At 40.8% G+C, this 16,251-nt stretch overlaps 1 protein-coding gene across 1 annotated transcript; it reads left to right on the top strand.

The window, feature by feature from the left end:
- The first annotated feature begins 1,793 nt into the window (after positions 1 to 1,793).
- On the top strand, positions 1,794 to 16,251 carry LOC131251802 (3-oxoacyl-[acyl-carrier-protein] synthase II, chloroplastic-like). Its single transcript, XM_058252763.1, has 13 exons — positions 1,794 to 2,422; positions 4,822 to 5,027; positions 5,901 to 6,104; positions 6,772 to 6,882; positions 7,550 to 7,645; positions 8,492 to 8,537; positions 8,688 to 8,767; positions 9,351 to 9,419; positions 10,686 to 10,770; positions 12,876 to 13,030; positions 13,147 to 13,227; positions 15,378 to 15,437; positions 15,816 to 16,251. Exons 1-13 carry the CDS (start codon positions 2,077 to 2,079, stop codon positions 15,930 to 15,932), a joined length of 1,656 nt encoding a protein of 551 aa, XP_058108746.1. The 5' UTR covers positions 1,794 to 2,076; the 3' UTR covers positions 15,933 to 16,251.

The raw sequence follows: 16,251 nt of genomic DNA, 5'->3' as shown, positions 1-16,251 counted from the left end.
ATATGTAATTTTTAATACAATGATTTTGATAAGTCAGCTGTATATATATGCTTTGCTTGAAAATGATAAAATTCCAAGTCTTGAATGGGCCACAAGTACAAGATCATGTTTGAGTGACTAGCCACTGATTTTTAATTGTTGATTTACACGGACAATGTTTGGACGGTGCTGGTCATTATTAGTGGGCCATGTACCCAATAGAATGATAGTGTATAGTGACACACATGTTACAACTGCAACTATTGAAATGATTTTAGGTGTAATCCAAGCTTTTTCACCGTTGATTGCAAACCCCCTCAGAGAGGGATTAGAAACGCCCTGCATTTAGGTCGGCAGATGTTTCCATGGTGGACGTTAAATCCTCTATTGTGTGGCCAACTTGAGTTTTAGATTTGTGTCATCTCGAGTTTGAGTTCTAACATCATCTGCAAAACCGAACGGACGGGGTGGATTTCCCACAGACATAAAGGTGGGCCCACCTAGTTTCCCATCGGAGGAAGTTACTGGGCAAGGCTTTCTCGTCGGCAATCCGCGTCCGAATCGATTGGCACAGTGATGGATATTCGTCGGAAATCCTATTGTTGAGCCGGCGGCGGCCCCAATAAGCAGGCGGTTAGGAATGATGCCACGTGTACGGTTCAGATGGAGCGACGTGAAAGTAAAACGAGATAGTCCACACCCGTGCGATTACGTAACGGATGACTGAGGTCATGGAGTAGCCACTGCTTTTCTTTTTGTAATGATTGAATATTGACAGGAGGTTTTCTCTAATACATCCAGACGTATTGTAATATAATACGTCGGGACCTTAACCTTTGAATCTGGCATATATTCCAATAATCCGAACCGTTTAAATGAAAAGTATGACTTTGTACGGTGGGAATTCAAAGTAAAAGATTCAAATGAATGATTTCAACCCTTCAATAAATTCTCTATTTTGCTTTGATCATGAACGGTCAATGTAACATTTCTATTATCAAAGGGTTGAAACATCTAAATCCGATATTTCTTTTGGGTATCTCCCATCTAAGTGTTGCTGTATCAAGTAAAGGGTTTGGGTTATTGAAAGAAACTCATATCCAACGACTATAGTGTCGACGTATCATACTGTAATACATCGGGATGTATTTTATTAAATCTCTATTGAAAGTGTACTCGACCGCACACGTGAGATTTAGTAATACGTGTGGGAGATCAAGACCACTCATCAGGCGAACCCTACTGTGCGGATGCAAATTCTCAGAAGCCAGGAAGGTATGATCGTTGCACTTGTGGAAAATCTGCAAATCAGATCCCCTGATTTTTGAGACTTGGAATCTAAACAGTGTAGATTACCTCATCAACGTTCCGAATCTTCCACACGTGTTTGTCGCTCCGCGTGCGAGTCCAAAGCACATTCACAGAGCGAGGAGGAATTGTAGAGTACTGATGCAACTGAGGTTAACTGTAACCTGATGCGCCCATTTCGCACAAGTGGGCCTATGGTTCATTGATCAAGACCGTTGATCCTGTGGAACTCACTAATGAGAAATGACCCAGAAACCATTCATGAGAAAATTTTCCTCGTCCTAGACCGTTTATGTATTTTACTAACCATCGAATCATGTGAGTATTGATATAATATATTTTATTCTACATCCACAGCAGATGGCATAAAATCAACGGTCTTGATGATTGAAAAGTGGACCCTATTTGTACATAGTGGTGCGTCAGGACTGTATGATTCCTCCTCCGGCGGCTGTAGTTAGTATATTTCTGGCTTACTGGTTTTCTTATTTTGATTTTCTCTGCTCGGCCAGAGTTCTCTTTTGTATATTCTACTCTCTCTCTCTCCAGATTGCAGACTCTTGCATTTCGCTCCAGATCGATGCAATCTTCCGTTTACTTCGTGGGTTTCTCTCCATTTGAACCCGATCTTCTCCCTCTCGAGAAACCCATAAAAACCCATCTTTTCTCTTCAAAAGAACTCGAGTCTCTCTACCGTTAGAATTGCATTTCTCCATCCATAAAAAGTAGAAAAACACCCCTTTTTCTGGGCTTTTCATTCCAAGAAGTGGGTCCTTTTTATCTTCTCCAATGGTAGCCTCTTCGCTCGCTTCACCTCTCTGCACGTGGCTCGTTGCCGCTTGCATGTCAGTCGCATGCGAGAAGGAGAAGCCGTCGATGAGAGCGTCGTCGGCTTTCTTGTCTTCGAAGAGATTGAGCAGAGGGGCAAGGAGGAGGAAGGGTCTGGACTGCCCCGAACGCCCGGCTTCGGCGCTCTCTGGATCGAGCATTCATGGGCTGATGAGTTCTTGCCTTGCTTTCGAGCCGTGCGAGGAGTATTACAGTTCGTTCTTCGGCGAGAACGTGTTTCTGTCCTTTGGGTCGAAGGTGGGTCCCACCCGCCGGCAGAGGCGGATGAACCGTGACGCTGCGGCAGGTAAATTACTTGGACTTTTCTATTTTAAAACATTTGAATTTTTTATTAGTGGGCTTGTTTGAATGTGTGGTATATTGGTTTTCTAGATTTTCTGATGGTCTTAATGATTGAATGAAGCTTAGCTGGTGCTGTTTGGTGCTTTAATCATGTTTTTAGAGATAGTTGGAATTTTGTATTGATTGATTAGTCTACTTTGATTAGTTGAAATTTAGGTAGGAATTAGATTGGATTATTATTATTATTATTATAAATTTTTTTTTTCTTTGAAGTAGTTTCAAAGATTTGATTTGATTTTTTTGTTTTATATATTTGTATTCGGCAATTTGTTTGATGATTTAATGAAGATAATATGTGTTTAGACCTTTTATTAATGCTTAAAAATACCCAGGTTTGAAATTCGATTGATTTTGTCTATGTTGTGAATTTGAATTTATGTACGAATTGGGTTGGGCGTGTTGATTTTTGACGCCTGTGGTTTCTGGTTTTTATAAAAATGTAATTTTTATTAATGGGATTATTCAAGTTCTTTTCTTGTATCCTCACTTTTTTTGGGTTGTCATTTTGTTGATCTGTTTTGTTTTGTTTTTTGTTTTTAATTTGTGTGTATGGATAATGAATAGGTTTAATAACTGAACACGAGGTAATCTATGTAATTTAGTGATTTTATGGACGAGATTGTGATTTTGGTGGCATGCTCTATTATGCTTGCTTGGGTACTCAGGTATGCAATTTCATTTCCTCTATTATTTATTTATTTATTTTTAGAATTGTGGTTTCCGTTTTTTTACTATTTGATTTGCTGTGGCTTTGGTATATTTGGAGTGGTTTTGTGATGGTTTATTAATTTCTTGTTTTACCTTATATCTGTTTTTCTTTTTGGTTAATGCATATAGGCAATTGGTTAAATGGTTGTTTGGAACTTAGTCTAATTTAGTACCTGAACCCTGAGTTCGGTTCTGGTTGGGTTGTCAAGGTCCTTGAGCTTAGGGTTGCAACTCGGGTTTGGGTCAACCCACCAAACCCGACTGACCCAACCAGAGTTCAGGTCAGGTTTTCAAGGTCCCTGGGTTCGGTTCATGTTGAAAACTGCCCACCCGATTTGAATCTGGTTGGTTATGGGTTGTGCAAATTTAGGTTGGGTTGGAATAGTCACATGTATTTGGGTCGGGTTGGGCGTAGTCAGATTGGGTCGAGTATAGAGGACTTCAGGCTGTGTTCGTGTTGGACACCTTGGGTTGAAGTTGGGTCGGGTCGGGTTGCAGGTTGGTCGTCCTGAGGTTGGGTTGGGCTTGTGTTGATCCTCAATCGACCCAACGTGCCCGAGTTCCACCCCTTCTTCTATGAACAGTTTCGAAGGTATCCAATCTTTGACAGGTAGATATAATTGAAAAATATTGTGATTTCGAGGACGCACTGTGTTTGCATGAGTACTCAATTTTGCTGTTTCTTTCAGTTCAATTGGTGCGAATTCCATATGCTAGTAGGACCAGGTTTATCTTATTTAATTTTTTTCATAATTTCTTTCAGTACTGTATAGACCACAATGCAAGACTCATCTGCATCAAATGCCATTTTAGGAGTGGAGAGAAGTAATTTATGATTTTGGAATTTCTACTTTGTGGTAGAATTTCCAAAAATTGTGAATTGTGTTGTATTGGGAAAAAAACACTTTCATATCCACATGAGTATCATTTCATGTTTTTGGAAATTCAGCTTCCTTGAAAATTGTGAATTATTTTTCTTGTGGGCCAAGCTAAATACAACCTTAGTGATGCTTTCAAATCGGAATCTTGATCTTACCCAATCACAAGTTTTCTTCTTTCGTGTATTTTGATTTTGTTTGGTGGTGTTGTGATGTCTGACCACTGGTATTTATGAAGCCTTTTGTTCTTGGTTTGATTGTCATCCTGCCATAATTCATAGTAGGGGTGCAACTCCATTGGGTTGAGTCAGGTTGAGGGTCAACGCGAGCCAAAACTGACCTCAAGTGGACCCAATCTGCAACCTTACCCAATCCGAATTCCAACCCGAGGTGCTTGACCCGAACCCAACCTGAAGTCCTCTATACTTGACCCAATCCGACCATCCCTATCCAAGTACATGTGATTATTCCCAACCTGACCTAACCGGACCCAAATTTGCTCAACCTGAACCCGACCCAAATTCAAATCGGGCTTGCGTTTTCCAACCTGAATCCAACCCGACCCGACCCAACCCAACCCAAACTCTGATTGGGTCCCAAACCCAAGTCGCAGTTCTAATTCATAGCTCATGTGTCGTGGACATGTCTTGACGAAAAGAGATATCTTTCTACTCCAATCAAATCTCTTTCTGAAAGTGTGGCCTATGGATGTTACTGATTGCACGGCGTTTGCTTAATTTGGTAACTTCTATTGTAGGAAAACCCATGAATGTAGCTGTGCAACCTGCAAAGGAAATCACAACAAAGAAGCGGCCTCTTACAAAGAAGAGGAGGGTTGTTGTGACGGGGCTGGGCGTGGTGACCCCATTAGGCCACGAGCCAGATGTGTTCTACAATAATCTCCTCGAGGGCGTCAGTGGTATAAGTGAAATTGAAACATTTGATTGTGCTCAATTTCCAACTGTAAGTTCTCTTCAGAATTCACTTCTTCCGCATTCGATTTAGACAAAATGGTTGTATCTAGGTGCTTTGGTGGCACATGAATGATGTCCTGACGCATCCTTTCTGTACAAGTGGGCCCAAGGTTTGGTGATCTTGACTGTTGATCTGATGGACTGCGCCAGTTATCTGTTAGGGTCCAAAGTCTTCCAGAATAGAACATCCAAACTCTTTGACCAAAGATTTACAACTGAAGAGTTACGAAAAAAATGAATATGCCGATATTTTGGAGGAAAGCCAAAATGTCCTGTCTGGATGATATTTGGCAGAGTTGGTCTGATTACCATGTCCAAGTTGACTTGGACTTGGTCGAGTCTGAACCAGTTTGTTACCATGAATCATCCCCCAAAATATGCCAGACGAGTTGCGACTACTTAAGACCGAAAGAGTTTTTCCCAGTCGCCAAGCCAAGAAACCATGCTAATTATTGCAGGGGCCCATTAGATCAACATTTTGGAGTTTGGATCATTGAATTACATACCATTCTTTGTATAGAATAGATGCATTGGGACACTTTTCATATCTTGATGTGTTCATTCGGACACTTTTCTCATCCGAACCAGTTCGGTACCATGAGTCGCCCCACAAAATATGCCCAACTTGGATGAGTCACTCCCGACTTGGGCAAGTCGTGACTCGACTCAAGATTGAAGGAGTTAGTCCCAGTCCCCAAGTAAAAAAATCATGTTAATTATTGCAGGGCCCATTAGCAACAATCGAGATTGTTGAATCACATATCATACCTGTGTAGAATCGACATCGGGACACTTTTACATCCTGATGCTTAAAACCCTGTAATTGCTCTCTTGCAGTTTCTGATACTGGATTTTTCTGTAGCGAATTGCTGGGGAAATCAAATCCTTTTCAACGGATGGATGGGTTGTACCAAAGCTCTCCAAGCGGATGGACAAGTTCATGCTTTACTTACTGACTGCTGGCAAGAAAGCGTTGGTCGATGGCGGAATTACGGATGACGTCATGAATGAGTTGGACAAAGCAAAATGTGGAGTTTTGATTGGGTCTGCAATGGGGGGAATGAAGGTATAGCTTTGCTTTCCCATAAAGTTGAGTGGTATTATATGGTTCTCGATTGAAGGAAACAGTGATTTCTCATTTGGCCCATCTGCAATACTGGTGGCAAACACAATTAAGGTAGTCTGGTGGGCCAAGTCATGTGATGAGCAATGCTCTAATATCTCCACTATCAGCAGATTGACGACTCGACCGAGTCGATTCAGATTCGGCTTCATTAGAACTCCACCTGGGACTCAGCTGAGTCTTGACTTGACTTAGGACTGAATAATTCGGTCCGAGTCACTCAGTCTTAAATCCATGCCTATCAGATGATCATGGTTGTTCATTGTCCATTGAAATTGGACAGTTACAATCCACGATCCACATTTAATAGGTCTCCAATCTGATGTTGAGATCTTGGGGGGTGTTCCTATTCACCATGTAGCCTACAAAAATGAACTATAAATCACCAAAAGTCAGGTCCCACATGTGTAGTTTATGGGACCAAGAAAAATGCTTGGTCAATCGTTGTAAATTTCCTCACAAATTTAAAGTTGAAAGTTTAATGCTGTAAGCAGATGACAATGAGGAAACTTTTGGCATTCAGAAGCTTGGGCTACTTCAGTTATAGCTTGATGTTTACAGACACTTTCATATGCAAGCACTTTCTCACTTGGTTATACTTTGAGAACAGGTTTTCAATGATGCAATCGAAGCCTTAAGGGTCTCATATAAGAAGATGAATCCCTTTTGTGTGCCCTTTGCAACTACTAACATGGGCTCCGCAATGCTCGCAATGGATCTGGTATGCTAACTGTCTTTTGAAAGGGAACTGATATTTACACCATGTTTTTTGATGCACACCCCCATGATCTTTACTGTTTCATGTATTGCAATCATAGTTCAAAAACCCAACAACTTGACTCGATGTGGCGTCCAGTGGGGTTGGGTCAACTTGGACGAGTCTTAAGTTGATTTGATTTGATATATAAAAGAAGAATATTTGAGTTGGTAATGTATAATTTGAATCATTATAACGATACACATTTAAGTAGCTACATCAAAACACAACTGAAACTTGTTGGTTGCTGGTAAAGGGCCTGCACTTCTAGAGATGAGGTCATGGGTTTGATTCTCACAGTTGATGTTTTGCATTTTACCTCTAAACCAGGTTTTTGACTAAATTTGAGTCACCCTGAGTCATATCGAGTTGGCCGAGCTGTCGATCTGGCTCGATGAGTATGTTTGCATTTGGACTGAGTCAGTCTCGGGACCTTAAGCTATCTATGTGCCACCCATGTGCCAATGTGACATGTGGGTTTTGAGATCCAAGTAATGCATCAGAAGGAGAGGATGTCAATATCAGCTCCCTTTTAGTAATTGAGAGCTTCGTAAATTCTATATGCAGCTTGCAGTTATGTCTTACGTGTGTGTGCGTGTGCGTGTACCATTGTTGAATGTGTGGACTGCAGGGATGGATGGGGCCAAACTATTCTATTTCAACTGCCTGTGCGACAAGCAACTTTTGCATATTGAATGCCGCAAACCATATTATAAGAGGAGAAGCTGTAAGTTACTTTACCCTGGTGCTAGCCAGTTAAAAACAAAGTATAGTTTTTCCCTTGACCTCATTTTTATTTTAGCTTTGCTAAATGCACACGCATGTGCAATACAGTTCATGAGCATGCCACACATTTTCCAGCATGACATGATTAGTCCAAGATCCAATCCATCCATAAAAAGGCAACAATACATGATGCCCTAGCCCAAGAAACAGGTTGATCCACTGGGCAGGTGGGCAATAGTTTGCAAAACAAATGTATGGCTATGAAAAACTTGGCTCGCATTCTGAGTGGACCAGATTTGTTTTTTGGGAAAACAAGTAGAAGGTCAGACCAACATGATGGATGGATTGGATCTCGCACCTATGTGCCATGCTGGAAAGTGTGGCGTGTACATTTGCTTTATTGCATGTGCATGTTCGCTTAGCAAAGCTCTTTTTATTTTGTTGTTATTATTTATTATTTTTGAAAAAGGCCTGGTCTAGTAGTCATAAACTACTGAAGTGAATTGATAGTCTGCTGGTTGGGGCCATTTGGGTGGGTATCAGAACCATTGGAGAGGTTTGAACAAAATATGGGTGCGGCTACAGACGACCCTAGCAGCTCTACTCATGGACATTCAAAATCATGGAATGGTCAACAGTTTACGTTCAAGTCTATTTTTAGTTTTCGAATGGCTAGGTTCATTTCTACAGGAACAAGGAACTTTCATGGTCTGCTGGCATGGGGCCTACCTGTTGAAGTGTGCCTTGGACTGGTTAACATGGCCCCACTGGTGGTCTACAGTTTCACTTCTGCAGCTCATGGACTGCCTGACATTTCCCCCCTTTGTAATGTGCGAAACACTTTCAGGATGTGATGCTTTGTGGTGGCTCTGATGCAGCAATCATACCTATCGGTATCCGTTCCTTCCTTTTCCCACCCCAAATCAGGCTTCGCCTTCTCTTTTCAACTTCCTGAATCTGTTGTTTGTTTCAAGGCATTATCCACAGGATGGGGTTACGTTTTTTTGTCTGATGATTTTGGTTATTCGGTATGGTTGGTGCAGGGTTAGGCGGTTTTGTAGCATGCAGAGCACTTTCACAGAGGAACAATGATCCGACAAAAGCTTCCCGCCCATGGGATATTGTATATATCGATTAACCTCTCTCTCTCTCTCTCTCTCTCTCTCTCTCTATCTGTTTTAGACCACCGAAAACAATTTCAGTAGCTCTTGTTCAGAAATTGAATTAGTTCGCAGTCTGCAGCCTGGAATTATTGGATGCTGAGCTGTACTATTCTGCAAATTTGGACTCGTGGCGAAGGGATCCAGACCACACATCTGAACCCAACAGTGACTGGGGAATACCCCAAAACTCTTAGAAGATCAAACCCTTCGATGTGTGGTCTAAACAAAGACAATAACTGGCCTCATTCAATGGAAATAGGCCAATGGTTGGAGTCTTAAGCATCTTCCAATCTGGAGATTTTTGGGGTGTCTCAAACCCACAGCAGGACTCACATGATCAATGCATTGGGTCACCAAACCATGGGACCTACATGTCACTTCGGCAAATTTTACATTCTCTAAGAAATAAATTCTCTTCCAAACACAAGTTTTCATGATCATATTTCACACCCATCAGAACTGCTGTCATTAGATATTTTGTGGCTTTGTCTGCTTGCATGGTAGTTTACCCTTAACATGATTTGGGGTTTTTGTGGTTGATAGCATCGCGATGGATTCGTCATGGGGGAAGGAGCTGGTGTCCTGCTTCTCGAAGAACTAGATCACGCTAAGGTTCATCCATACACATCAGTTTCATAATCTCTACTATACACAATGCCAATATCTTTGAACATTTTGCCCTTGCAATTAGTCTTCACAACATTGGTTAAGAGGGTAAATTCGTCATAAAAATGTCTCTGCATAGCAAGGACTGATTGAGACTTGAGATTCTACTGCACAATGGACGGCTTAGATTCAGCCTGCTTCCTCCCTTTAATGCATGCACCCTGCACAGACTTCTACTCTTCTTTGCATCTTGCCTGCATGAAGAGGAGACCATGTGTGATGCTCTGTGGGGTCCCATGTTGTATATGTAAAATCCACTTCGGCCGGTGGGTGAGAACCATTATTTGAACTGTGCAAAAGATAACCCCAATTAAAAATTCACATGGACCACAGCAATGGGAACAATGTAAATTTGCTCCCAAAACTGTTAAGTTTACATGGTGTGGCCCATTTGTGTTATTTTGTCAAGCTGATTTTTGTATCTTCTCTTTATCCTGGTGCATTTTAGACCTGATTAATGGCTTTGATGAAAGATACACCACATGTTGGTCCACACACAAACCCATGGTTGTATCCCATTCCCACTGTTCCATGTGATTTGGCCCATCTGAGCATTGGATCTAGTTGATTTTGACCCTTAGGACCTCACATCAAGTATAGAACCTGATGGACAGAGTGGCTTTTACATTAAAACCAAGCTAGGCCCCACAGACTTTGGTGTTTTACACTGTGGAAAACAAGTGTGGTAGAGGACTCTGGTCCCTGGCCTCTGTTTTTTTTTTTTCTCTCTCTGCCGTCCGAATCTCTCCCTTTCTGTCCCCTCCACGTGCGTTGCACATGCCATACTCCTAGTTTACTATAATGAAAAGAAAATGATAGGGCTGATGTATCGACATGACTAGTTTCGTAATGCATCAATTCTGAAAATGGGGCTCATGGTTCAGTGATCCAGACCGTTGACATAATGGGTCCCAACATGGAGGGGTTGCCGAAAAATTCTTCCATGGTCCCGATGTTGTATTTTTTCATTTACCATCTGCTTATATTCCTATGATCGAAGGGTTAGGAATCTGCTGACCTTGGAAAATTTTGGGGCATACACGTTTGCAGCTCGGATCACCAAATTGGCCCCCATTTGCAAGAACTGGCATGTCAGGACATTACTCATTTCCTGATGCATTAGGACCCTATAACAGCAAATGTTTTTTGAACAATCTTTCTCATGTTGTTCTTGTGTTCTGCTCTTTCTGATATGTCATTTTGAATTTACAGAAACGGGGAGCAAATATCTATGCTGAATTTCTAGGTGGAAGCTTCAGTTGTGATGCTTATCATATGACAGAACCTCATCCTGATGGTATTCCAGTAGAATCAAGTTATTTGTTCTCGCCATGTGTAGCTGCTGCTATCTCAGATACTTCTCCATCCGCACCTCTACATGCAGCCACTCATGTGGACCTGGCAAGTGGGTGTAACATCTTAGCTGTGCATCAGGTTGGGCCCATCACATAGAAAACATGTCCCAAGAAAGCAGACTGGCCGAACTCAACGTGGGCTGTAAGTGCGCATTGAATGTAGACAGTTGTTGGCAACTCTTTTGAAGCCCATGGTAACTTGACATGCTTAGACCACCTTGTGATTCATTTTTCCTGATTCAAGGGCCACTTCGTCCACTCAGGAGAGCCACTTGATGCCAACCCCAGATGTCTGATACATGCCAGGTTACACAATTAGCCGTATGTAGAGGTGGTTATGTGCTTTAGCTAAGCTCACCTTTTCAATGTAAAATTCATGGGATTTGTGAAAAATATTTTCAAGTATGGGAAGAATGTTAAAAAAAATAAAAAAAATCTTCTAACAGAGCTCAAAAACATTTAGGACGTTTTCTTTTATTAATTATAGAAAGAGAAGAAAGGATACATTAGTTTATTGGCAAGAAACTGCACAAAAATAATGACTAGATTTATTTTTGGTGCCTAGATTTTTAATATATTAAATAGGAGAAATGCTCCAGTGCTTCTAGAGGACTAGTTGCATCAGTCCACTTGGTGAGTCTAATCGGTTGGTCCACACTGTCCATTAAATAAAAAAACACATTTCTCGGGAAACCATGCAAAAATCGACTGATGGGATGATCCAATCCATCCTGATCGCCTTATTTTCTATAGCCATCCTATTTTCAAGCCATGGATGGGATGGTTATGATTGCCTAACAAAAGTGATTCTTTAGAATCATAAGCAGTCTATAATGGTACCTAACAAATAGATGGATGAAATTGTTGACTAGACCTATTTTTATGTAAACAATCTTGACCGTCCATTTTAAACTCCATCGATCTGATGGTTAATGTTTGTCAGATTGGTGCGATGTTTGCTTGGTGGCACATGTAATGAACATTGGACCTACTGAATGGTCTCGATCAATGGATTGGATTCCAACTGTCCCAATGCATTTAGGAGCACTATAACTTGTAGTACTATGAGGGCATTGGGGCATTTCTCATCAAAAAGTTAACTTGCCAAAGGTTTTCTAGGAAGTATGGCAGAGGTATAAAAGTTAAACCTATTTATTTGTTGATAGAATACATGCCCGGAATTTAAAAGACAAAAAAAAGTGGTTCAAAAAATTCACACAAAAGCATAAGCAAGAGTAAATAAGTCTGGGGCTGCTCTCTATTTTTTTTTTTTCACCATATATTCTTTTGAAACTATAGGAGGAAAATGTTTGTTTCTAGGAGTTTTTTCTTTCTTGCTTTTAAAAAATAAAAAATAAATAATACTTCATATGCATTTTCAATGTCTTTTTCTTCTTCTCCTACCTTTTTGACTTCTATGGGAGTTATAACATTTACCACTGTGACGTGTGCTGGACATGTCAACCGTGCATTTGGTGTCCCCTGCAGTTTATGGGATGTTCCAAAAAATAAGCCATTTTCAGAAATCAGGTGGGACACATAGTTTGGAATTGTGTGAAATCATGCCTAAGACATGTAAAAATCACTTGGTGGGGCTCACCTGAGTTTTGGAATGGCTTGAAATTTGGTGTGACCTCTCATCCAAGCGAGGGACACAATGGATGGGTTGGATGTCTAAACCACATCTTGGTGGGCCCCACAAACAATCAATAAGGTTTCAATGGGTGGGCATCCACTCTCAACTCTTCCCTGTGGTATGGTCCACCCAAGTGGTGGATTGGCCTGATTTATGGGGCCATGGCTCACCATGGGAGGGAAACATCTGATGGACGGGGTGGATTCTGACACAAAGCACAGTGGGGCCAGTGTTCGACCTTATGGGAGGCTCCCATGAGGTGGACCTCATAGTACCTTTTTCCTCGTACGTTTATTCTCTTATTTGTAAACATTTTAGAAAATAGTTCCCCATTTTGTAAGTTCTCCAAAATTTTAAGTTCATGCCCGTGAATCACGGCTTGGCCATTTGTTTCTCCCATTTGGACATCAGGGACTGGAGTTGTTCTTTGCATAAATAAGGCCTTATCTCAATCTGGGGTAGCCAGAGAAGATGTGAATTACGTGAATGCTCATGCAACGTCGACCCCATCTGGTGACCTGAAAGAGTACCTAGCTCTCAGTCGTTGTTTTGGCCAGAATCCGGAGGTAAATTCCATTGCTCTTTGAAAATCATGTTGCTTGTATCCTTTCTTTTCATCTTGCTACAATTGAATTCCGTGCTCTTCGATAGAAATCAACGAAATATCTAATTTCTTTTTCAGCTGAGAGTAAACTCCACAAAATCGATGATCGGTCACCTATTAGGAGCGGCTGGTGCCGTTGAAGCTGTTGCAACTGTACAGGTAACTTGTTTCTAGCTTTCCCTAAATATAGAAGTTTGCTAATTCTACAATCTTGTAGATCCCACACTTCCTACATGCCTGTGCAATTGCCAACATGGCAAATGCGTGTGAGAACCAAGCTGCTGATTAGTTGTGGGTGGGCCTTTTTGTGCTAGCACCCTGACCCAAGAACCAGAATATTCCATGAATGAAATGCGCCACGTGTGCACTGAATGTGGACCGTCGGCCAAACTTTTTTAACTGTCCGTGTTTATGTAGTGGCCCACCTGATGAGAGAACCATGTTGACGAAGGTGGAGGGACACTCACACCATAAATAGGCCAGGCTTAATTTCCCGGTCCCTGGGCCGGACCTGATTTTCCTGACCCCTCATGGGAGAATAATATATTAGCGAGGCATATTTGCTGCTCTCGAGATTCGAACATAGGACCTTCCGCTCTGATACCATGTCAAACAACCATTCACTCCAAAAGCTTAAGCTGTCAGTGTGTGGTGGATCAATGTATAACAAGGGACTTTTATCACTTCAACAGGGAGGGCCCCAGCTGCAAGTGATGGGCACACTTGAAATTGGACCCCATGATTTCGTGATCCTCATGGGCTCTAATTGATTGAAGTGTCAGGATCATCTAATCTTGGATATGTTTGGGGAATCCCCATCCCCATCTACAGTTGGGCCTACACAAATAATCTGGATGCTGGACCATGGGACTGCACGTTAGGGCTGAAAGTTGGGCGGGTTCAACCCAACCGACCCGACATTGGGTTGGGCTTAGGCAGGATGTATCGGGTTTGGTCTCGGGCTTGGGCATACAAACACCAACCTGATAAAACTTGGGTGGGGCTCGGGTTGCCCGACCCAACCCGAACCCGATCAATATATAAGTTTTTTGTAAATTATTATAATTGAGTGTGGATCGTCTATATTGAAAGCACATGAAATTCCAATGCCGTCGGGTTTCATTGGTCTACGTCATTTTCGATGACTCAAGCTAACAAGATACGCCGGATTTCTCTCTCCCAAATAGATTGCTTGATACACAATACGACTTTTAAATGAGTAGTTGTCCTATATATTAGCTTGTTTGTTTAGAAAAAATAAACTTTTTTATGATAAATAACTGCATATATAATCAATAAAATCTTGTTATCTAAACAAACAAGCTAATATATAGGACAACTAATAAAATTTGGTAGAGGTCAATTATTTTGTTATCTTCTTTATAAGAGATTGCACGAGGGATATTCTTATCAACGTTAAATTGGTTTACATTTTCTTATAATTTCTTGCCTCTTAATTGGTTGAAACACCAAATTGATGTATGACTCATCTGATATGTTTTTATACAAGGTTGTGATCATGTTAACCCATATATATTGTGTTAACAATGGTTAAAAATCAAGAAATCTTTTTCTACACTCAAGAATGGTAAAAGAAACATAAAATATTGAAGGATTCTTGTATGTTTTTTAAGGTAAATTTCTTCAATGAAAAAAAAAAAGGAAAGTCAAGAATCATCTAACACTATCATGATATGGAGGTATAATGGTGTGCATATACATGAGAAATTGGTGAAGTTTTTTATTTTTTCTGATTTATTATTATTATTTTTATATATTTTGCAGTTTTTCTTCAATTTTATTTTAAGAAAAGCATAAAAAATCTTACGATTTACGGTACGATTTGCGATTCGAAATGATTCAACCCTTATTACGATTTGTGATACAATAATGATTTTGACAACATTGTTTGGAATCCAGATTTTTCACTACGAATGCTGAGGAAAGAAATTGAATTTTGGTTGCTTTTGTTTTATTAGACTAGCAATTGTAATTCTATTTGATAGTTTGTCCAACACATCCTTTGTTTTCCACAAATAGGCTATTTAAAACCCAATCAATTTTTTTTTTTTGGGTACATCTACATGCATGCATGGACGGATGCTCATTATGTACCTATATGTATTCCTTATGCATACTAAAGTGGGTCGCTAATATAAATATGACTTTGCAGCTATATCACTGCTGTGGATATGATTGTAACGTATCTGATGGTTGTTTTGGAATTTTTATGTTGACAAACTGGCAGTGTATGAAATAGAATGTTGAATTCTCTTATTTTTACTCAAGAGAATTTCTGTTGCATGTAGGCGATCCGTACGGGTTGGGTTCATCCAAATATCAATCTGGAAGACCCAGAGGAGAGTGTGGTATGTGTTATTTTCTTCCCTCACTCCACTGCATCTTGTCTTTTGTAGAGCCTGGCTGATGTTATTTACAAGAGTTGGATTCCTAGTCCTACTCTTGCCACACATGCCAAAGTGTGTGAGATTGGTCCATTTGTGAGGTGGCCTCAACCGTACATGTGGCGTGATAGACGTGTATGTTGACATGAACTGTCATTTCTCAAACCATCCATTTTTTTTACACGTGTGGCCCACCTGATGATTGGACCGGCCTGCATATTGGCAAATGGTAGGAGTAGGATTGGAATCCAAACACTACCCCTCCATCCACCCTTTGGATTTCTCCCCCTTTTATATACGATACCATGCCACATTCTTCTAAAGTGGACAACGTGGATCCAGGATGTGAATCTTCTGGTGGGCCCCAAGAAGGAGAGGCTGGACATAAAGGTGGCGCTGTCTAATTCATTTGGATTCGGTGGCCACAACTCGTCCATCCTATTCGCCCCTTACGAGTGAATCATGGTGACAAAATGCAACCATGTTTTGAGAAGATGGGTGGGAAAGTAAAGGCAGTAAAGTGTAAAGCCTTGTAATCTTGGCTTGGTATTTCTTTTGTTGGATTTTAAGAAGAAACCAAAGCCAAGGTTTTTTGGGGTGTGTTGATGGGAGGCAGGTGAGCTTTGCGAATTCTCACCCTCTTTTCTTTGTTCCATAGACTTAACATGTTATTGATAGATGCAAGTGATTGGATTCAAATAACTATGTAAAAAAAATGGGAAAAAGAAGCAAAAGAAAGGAAATTATTCGAAACGATAATTGTCGATTAGATGAGTGT

Source organism: Magnolia sinica, chromosome 7 (assembly GCF_029962835.1).
Source record: "Magnolia sinica isolate HGM2019 chromosome 7, MsV1, whole genome shotgun sequence".
NCBI classification, from domain to species: Eukaryota; Viridiplantae; Streptophyta; class Magnoliopsida; order Magnoliales; family Magnoliaceae; genus Magnolia; species Magnolia sinica.
This window is presented reverse-complemented; position numbering and strand designations above follow the sequence as displayed.

What these genes read in the sequence shown, in the direction of transcription:
- LOC131251802 (XM_058252763.1), top strand. Translation starts at nt 2,077, where the DNA reads ATGGTAGCCTCTTCGCTCGCTTCACCTCTCTGCACGTGGCTCGTTGCC. An exon ending in AAGAACTAGATCACGCTAAG is followed by an intron (nt 9,420 to 10,685) that starts GTTCATCCATAC and finishes TTGAATTTACAG; the next exon opens with AAACGGGGAGCAAATATCTA. An exon ending in AAGACCCAGAGGAGAGTGTG is followed by an intron (nt 15,438 to 15,815) that starts GTATGTGTTATT and finishes ACGTGGATCCAG; the next exon opens with GATGTGAATCTTCTGGTGGG.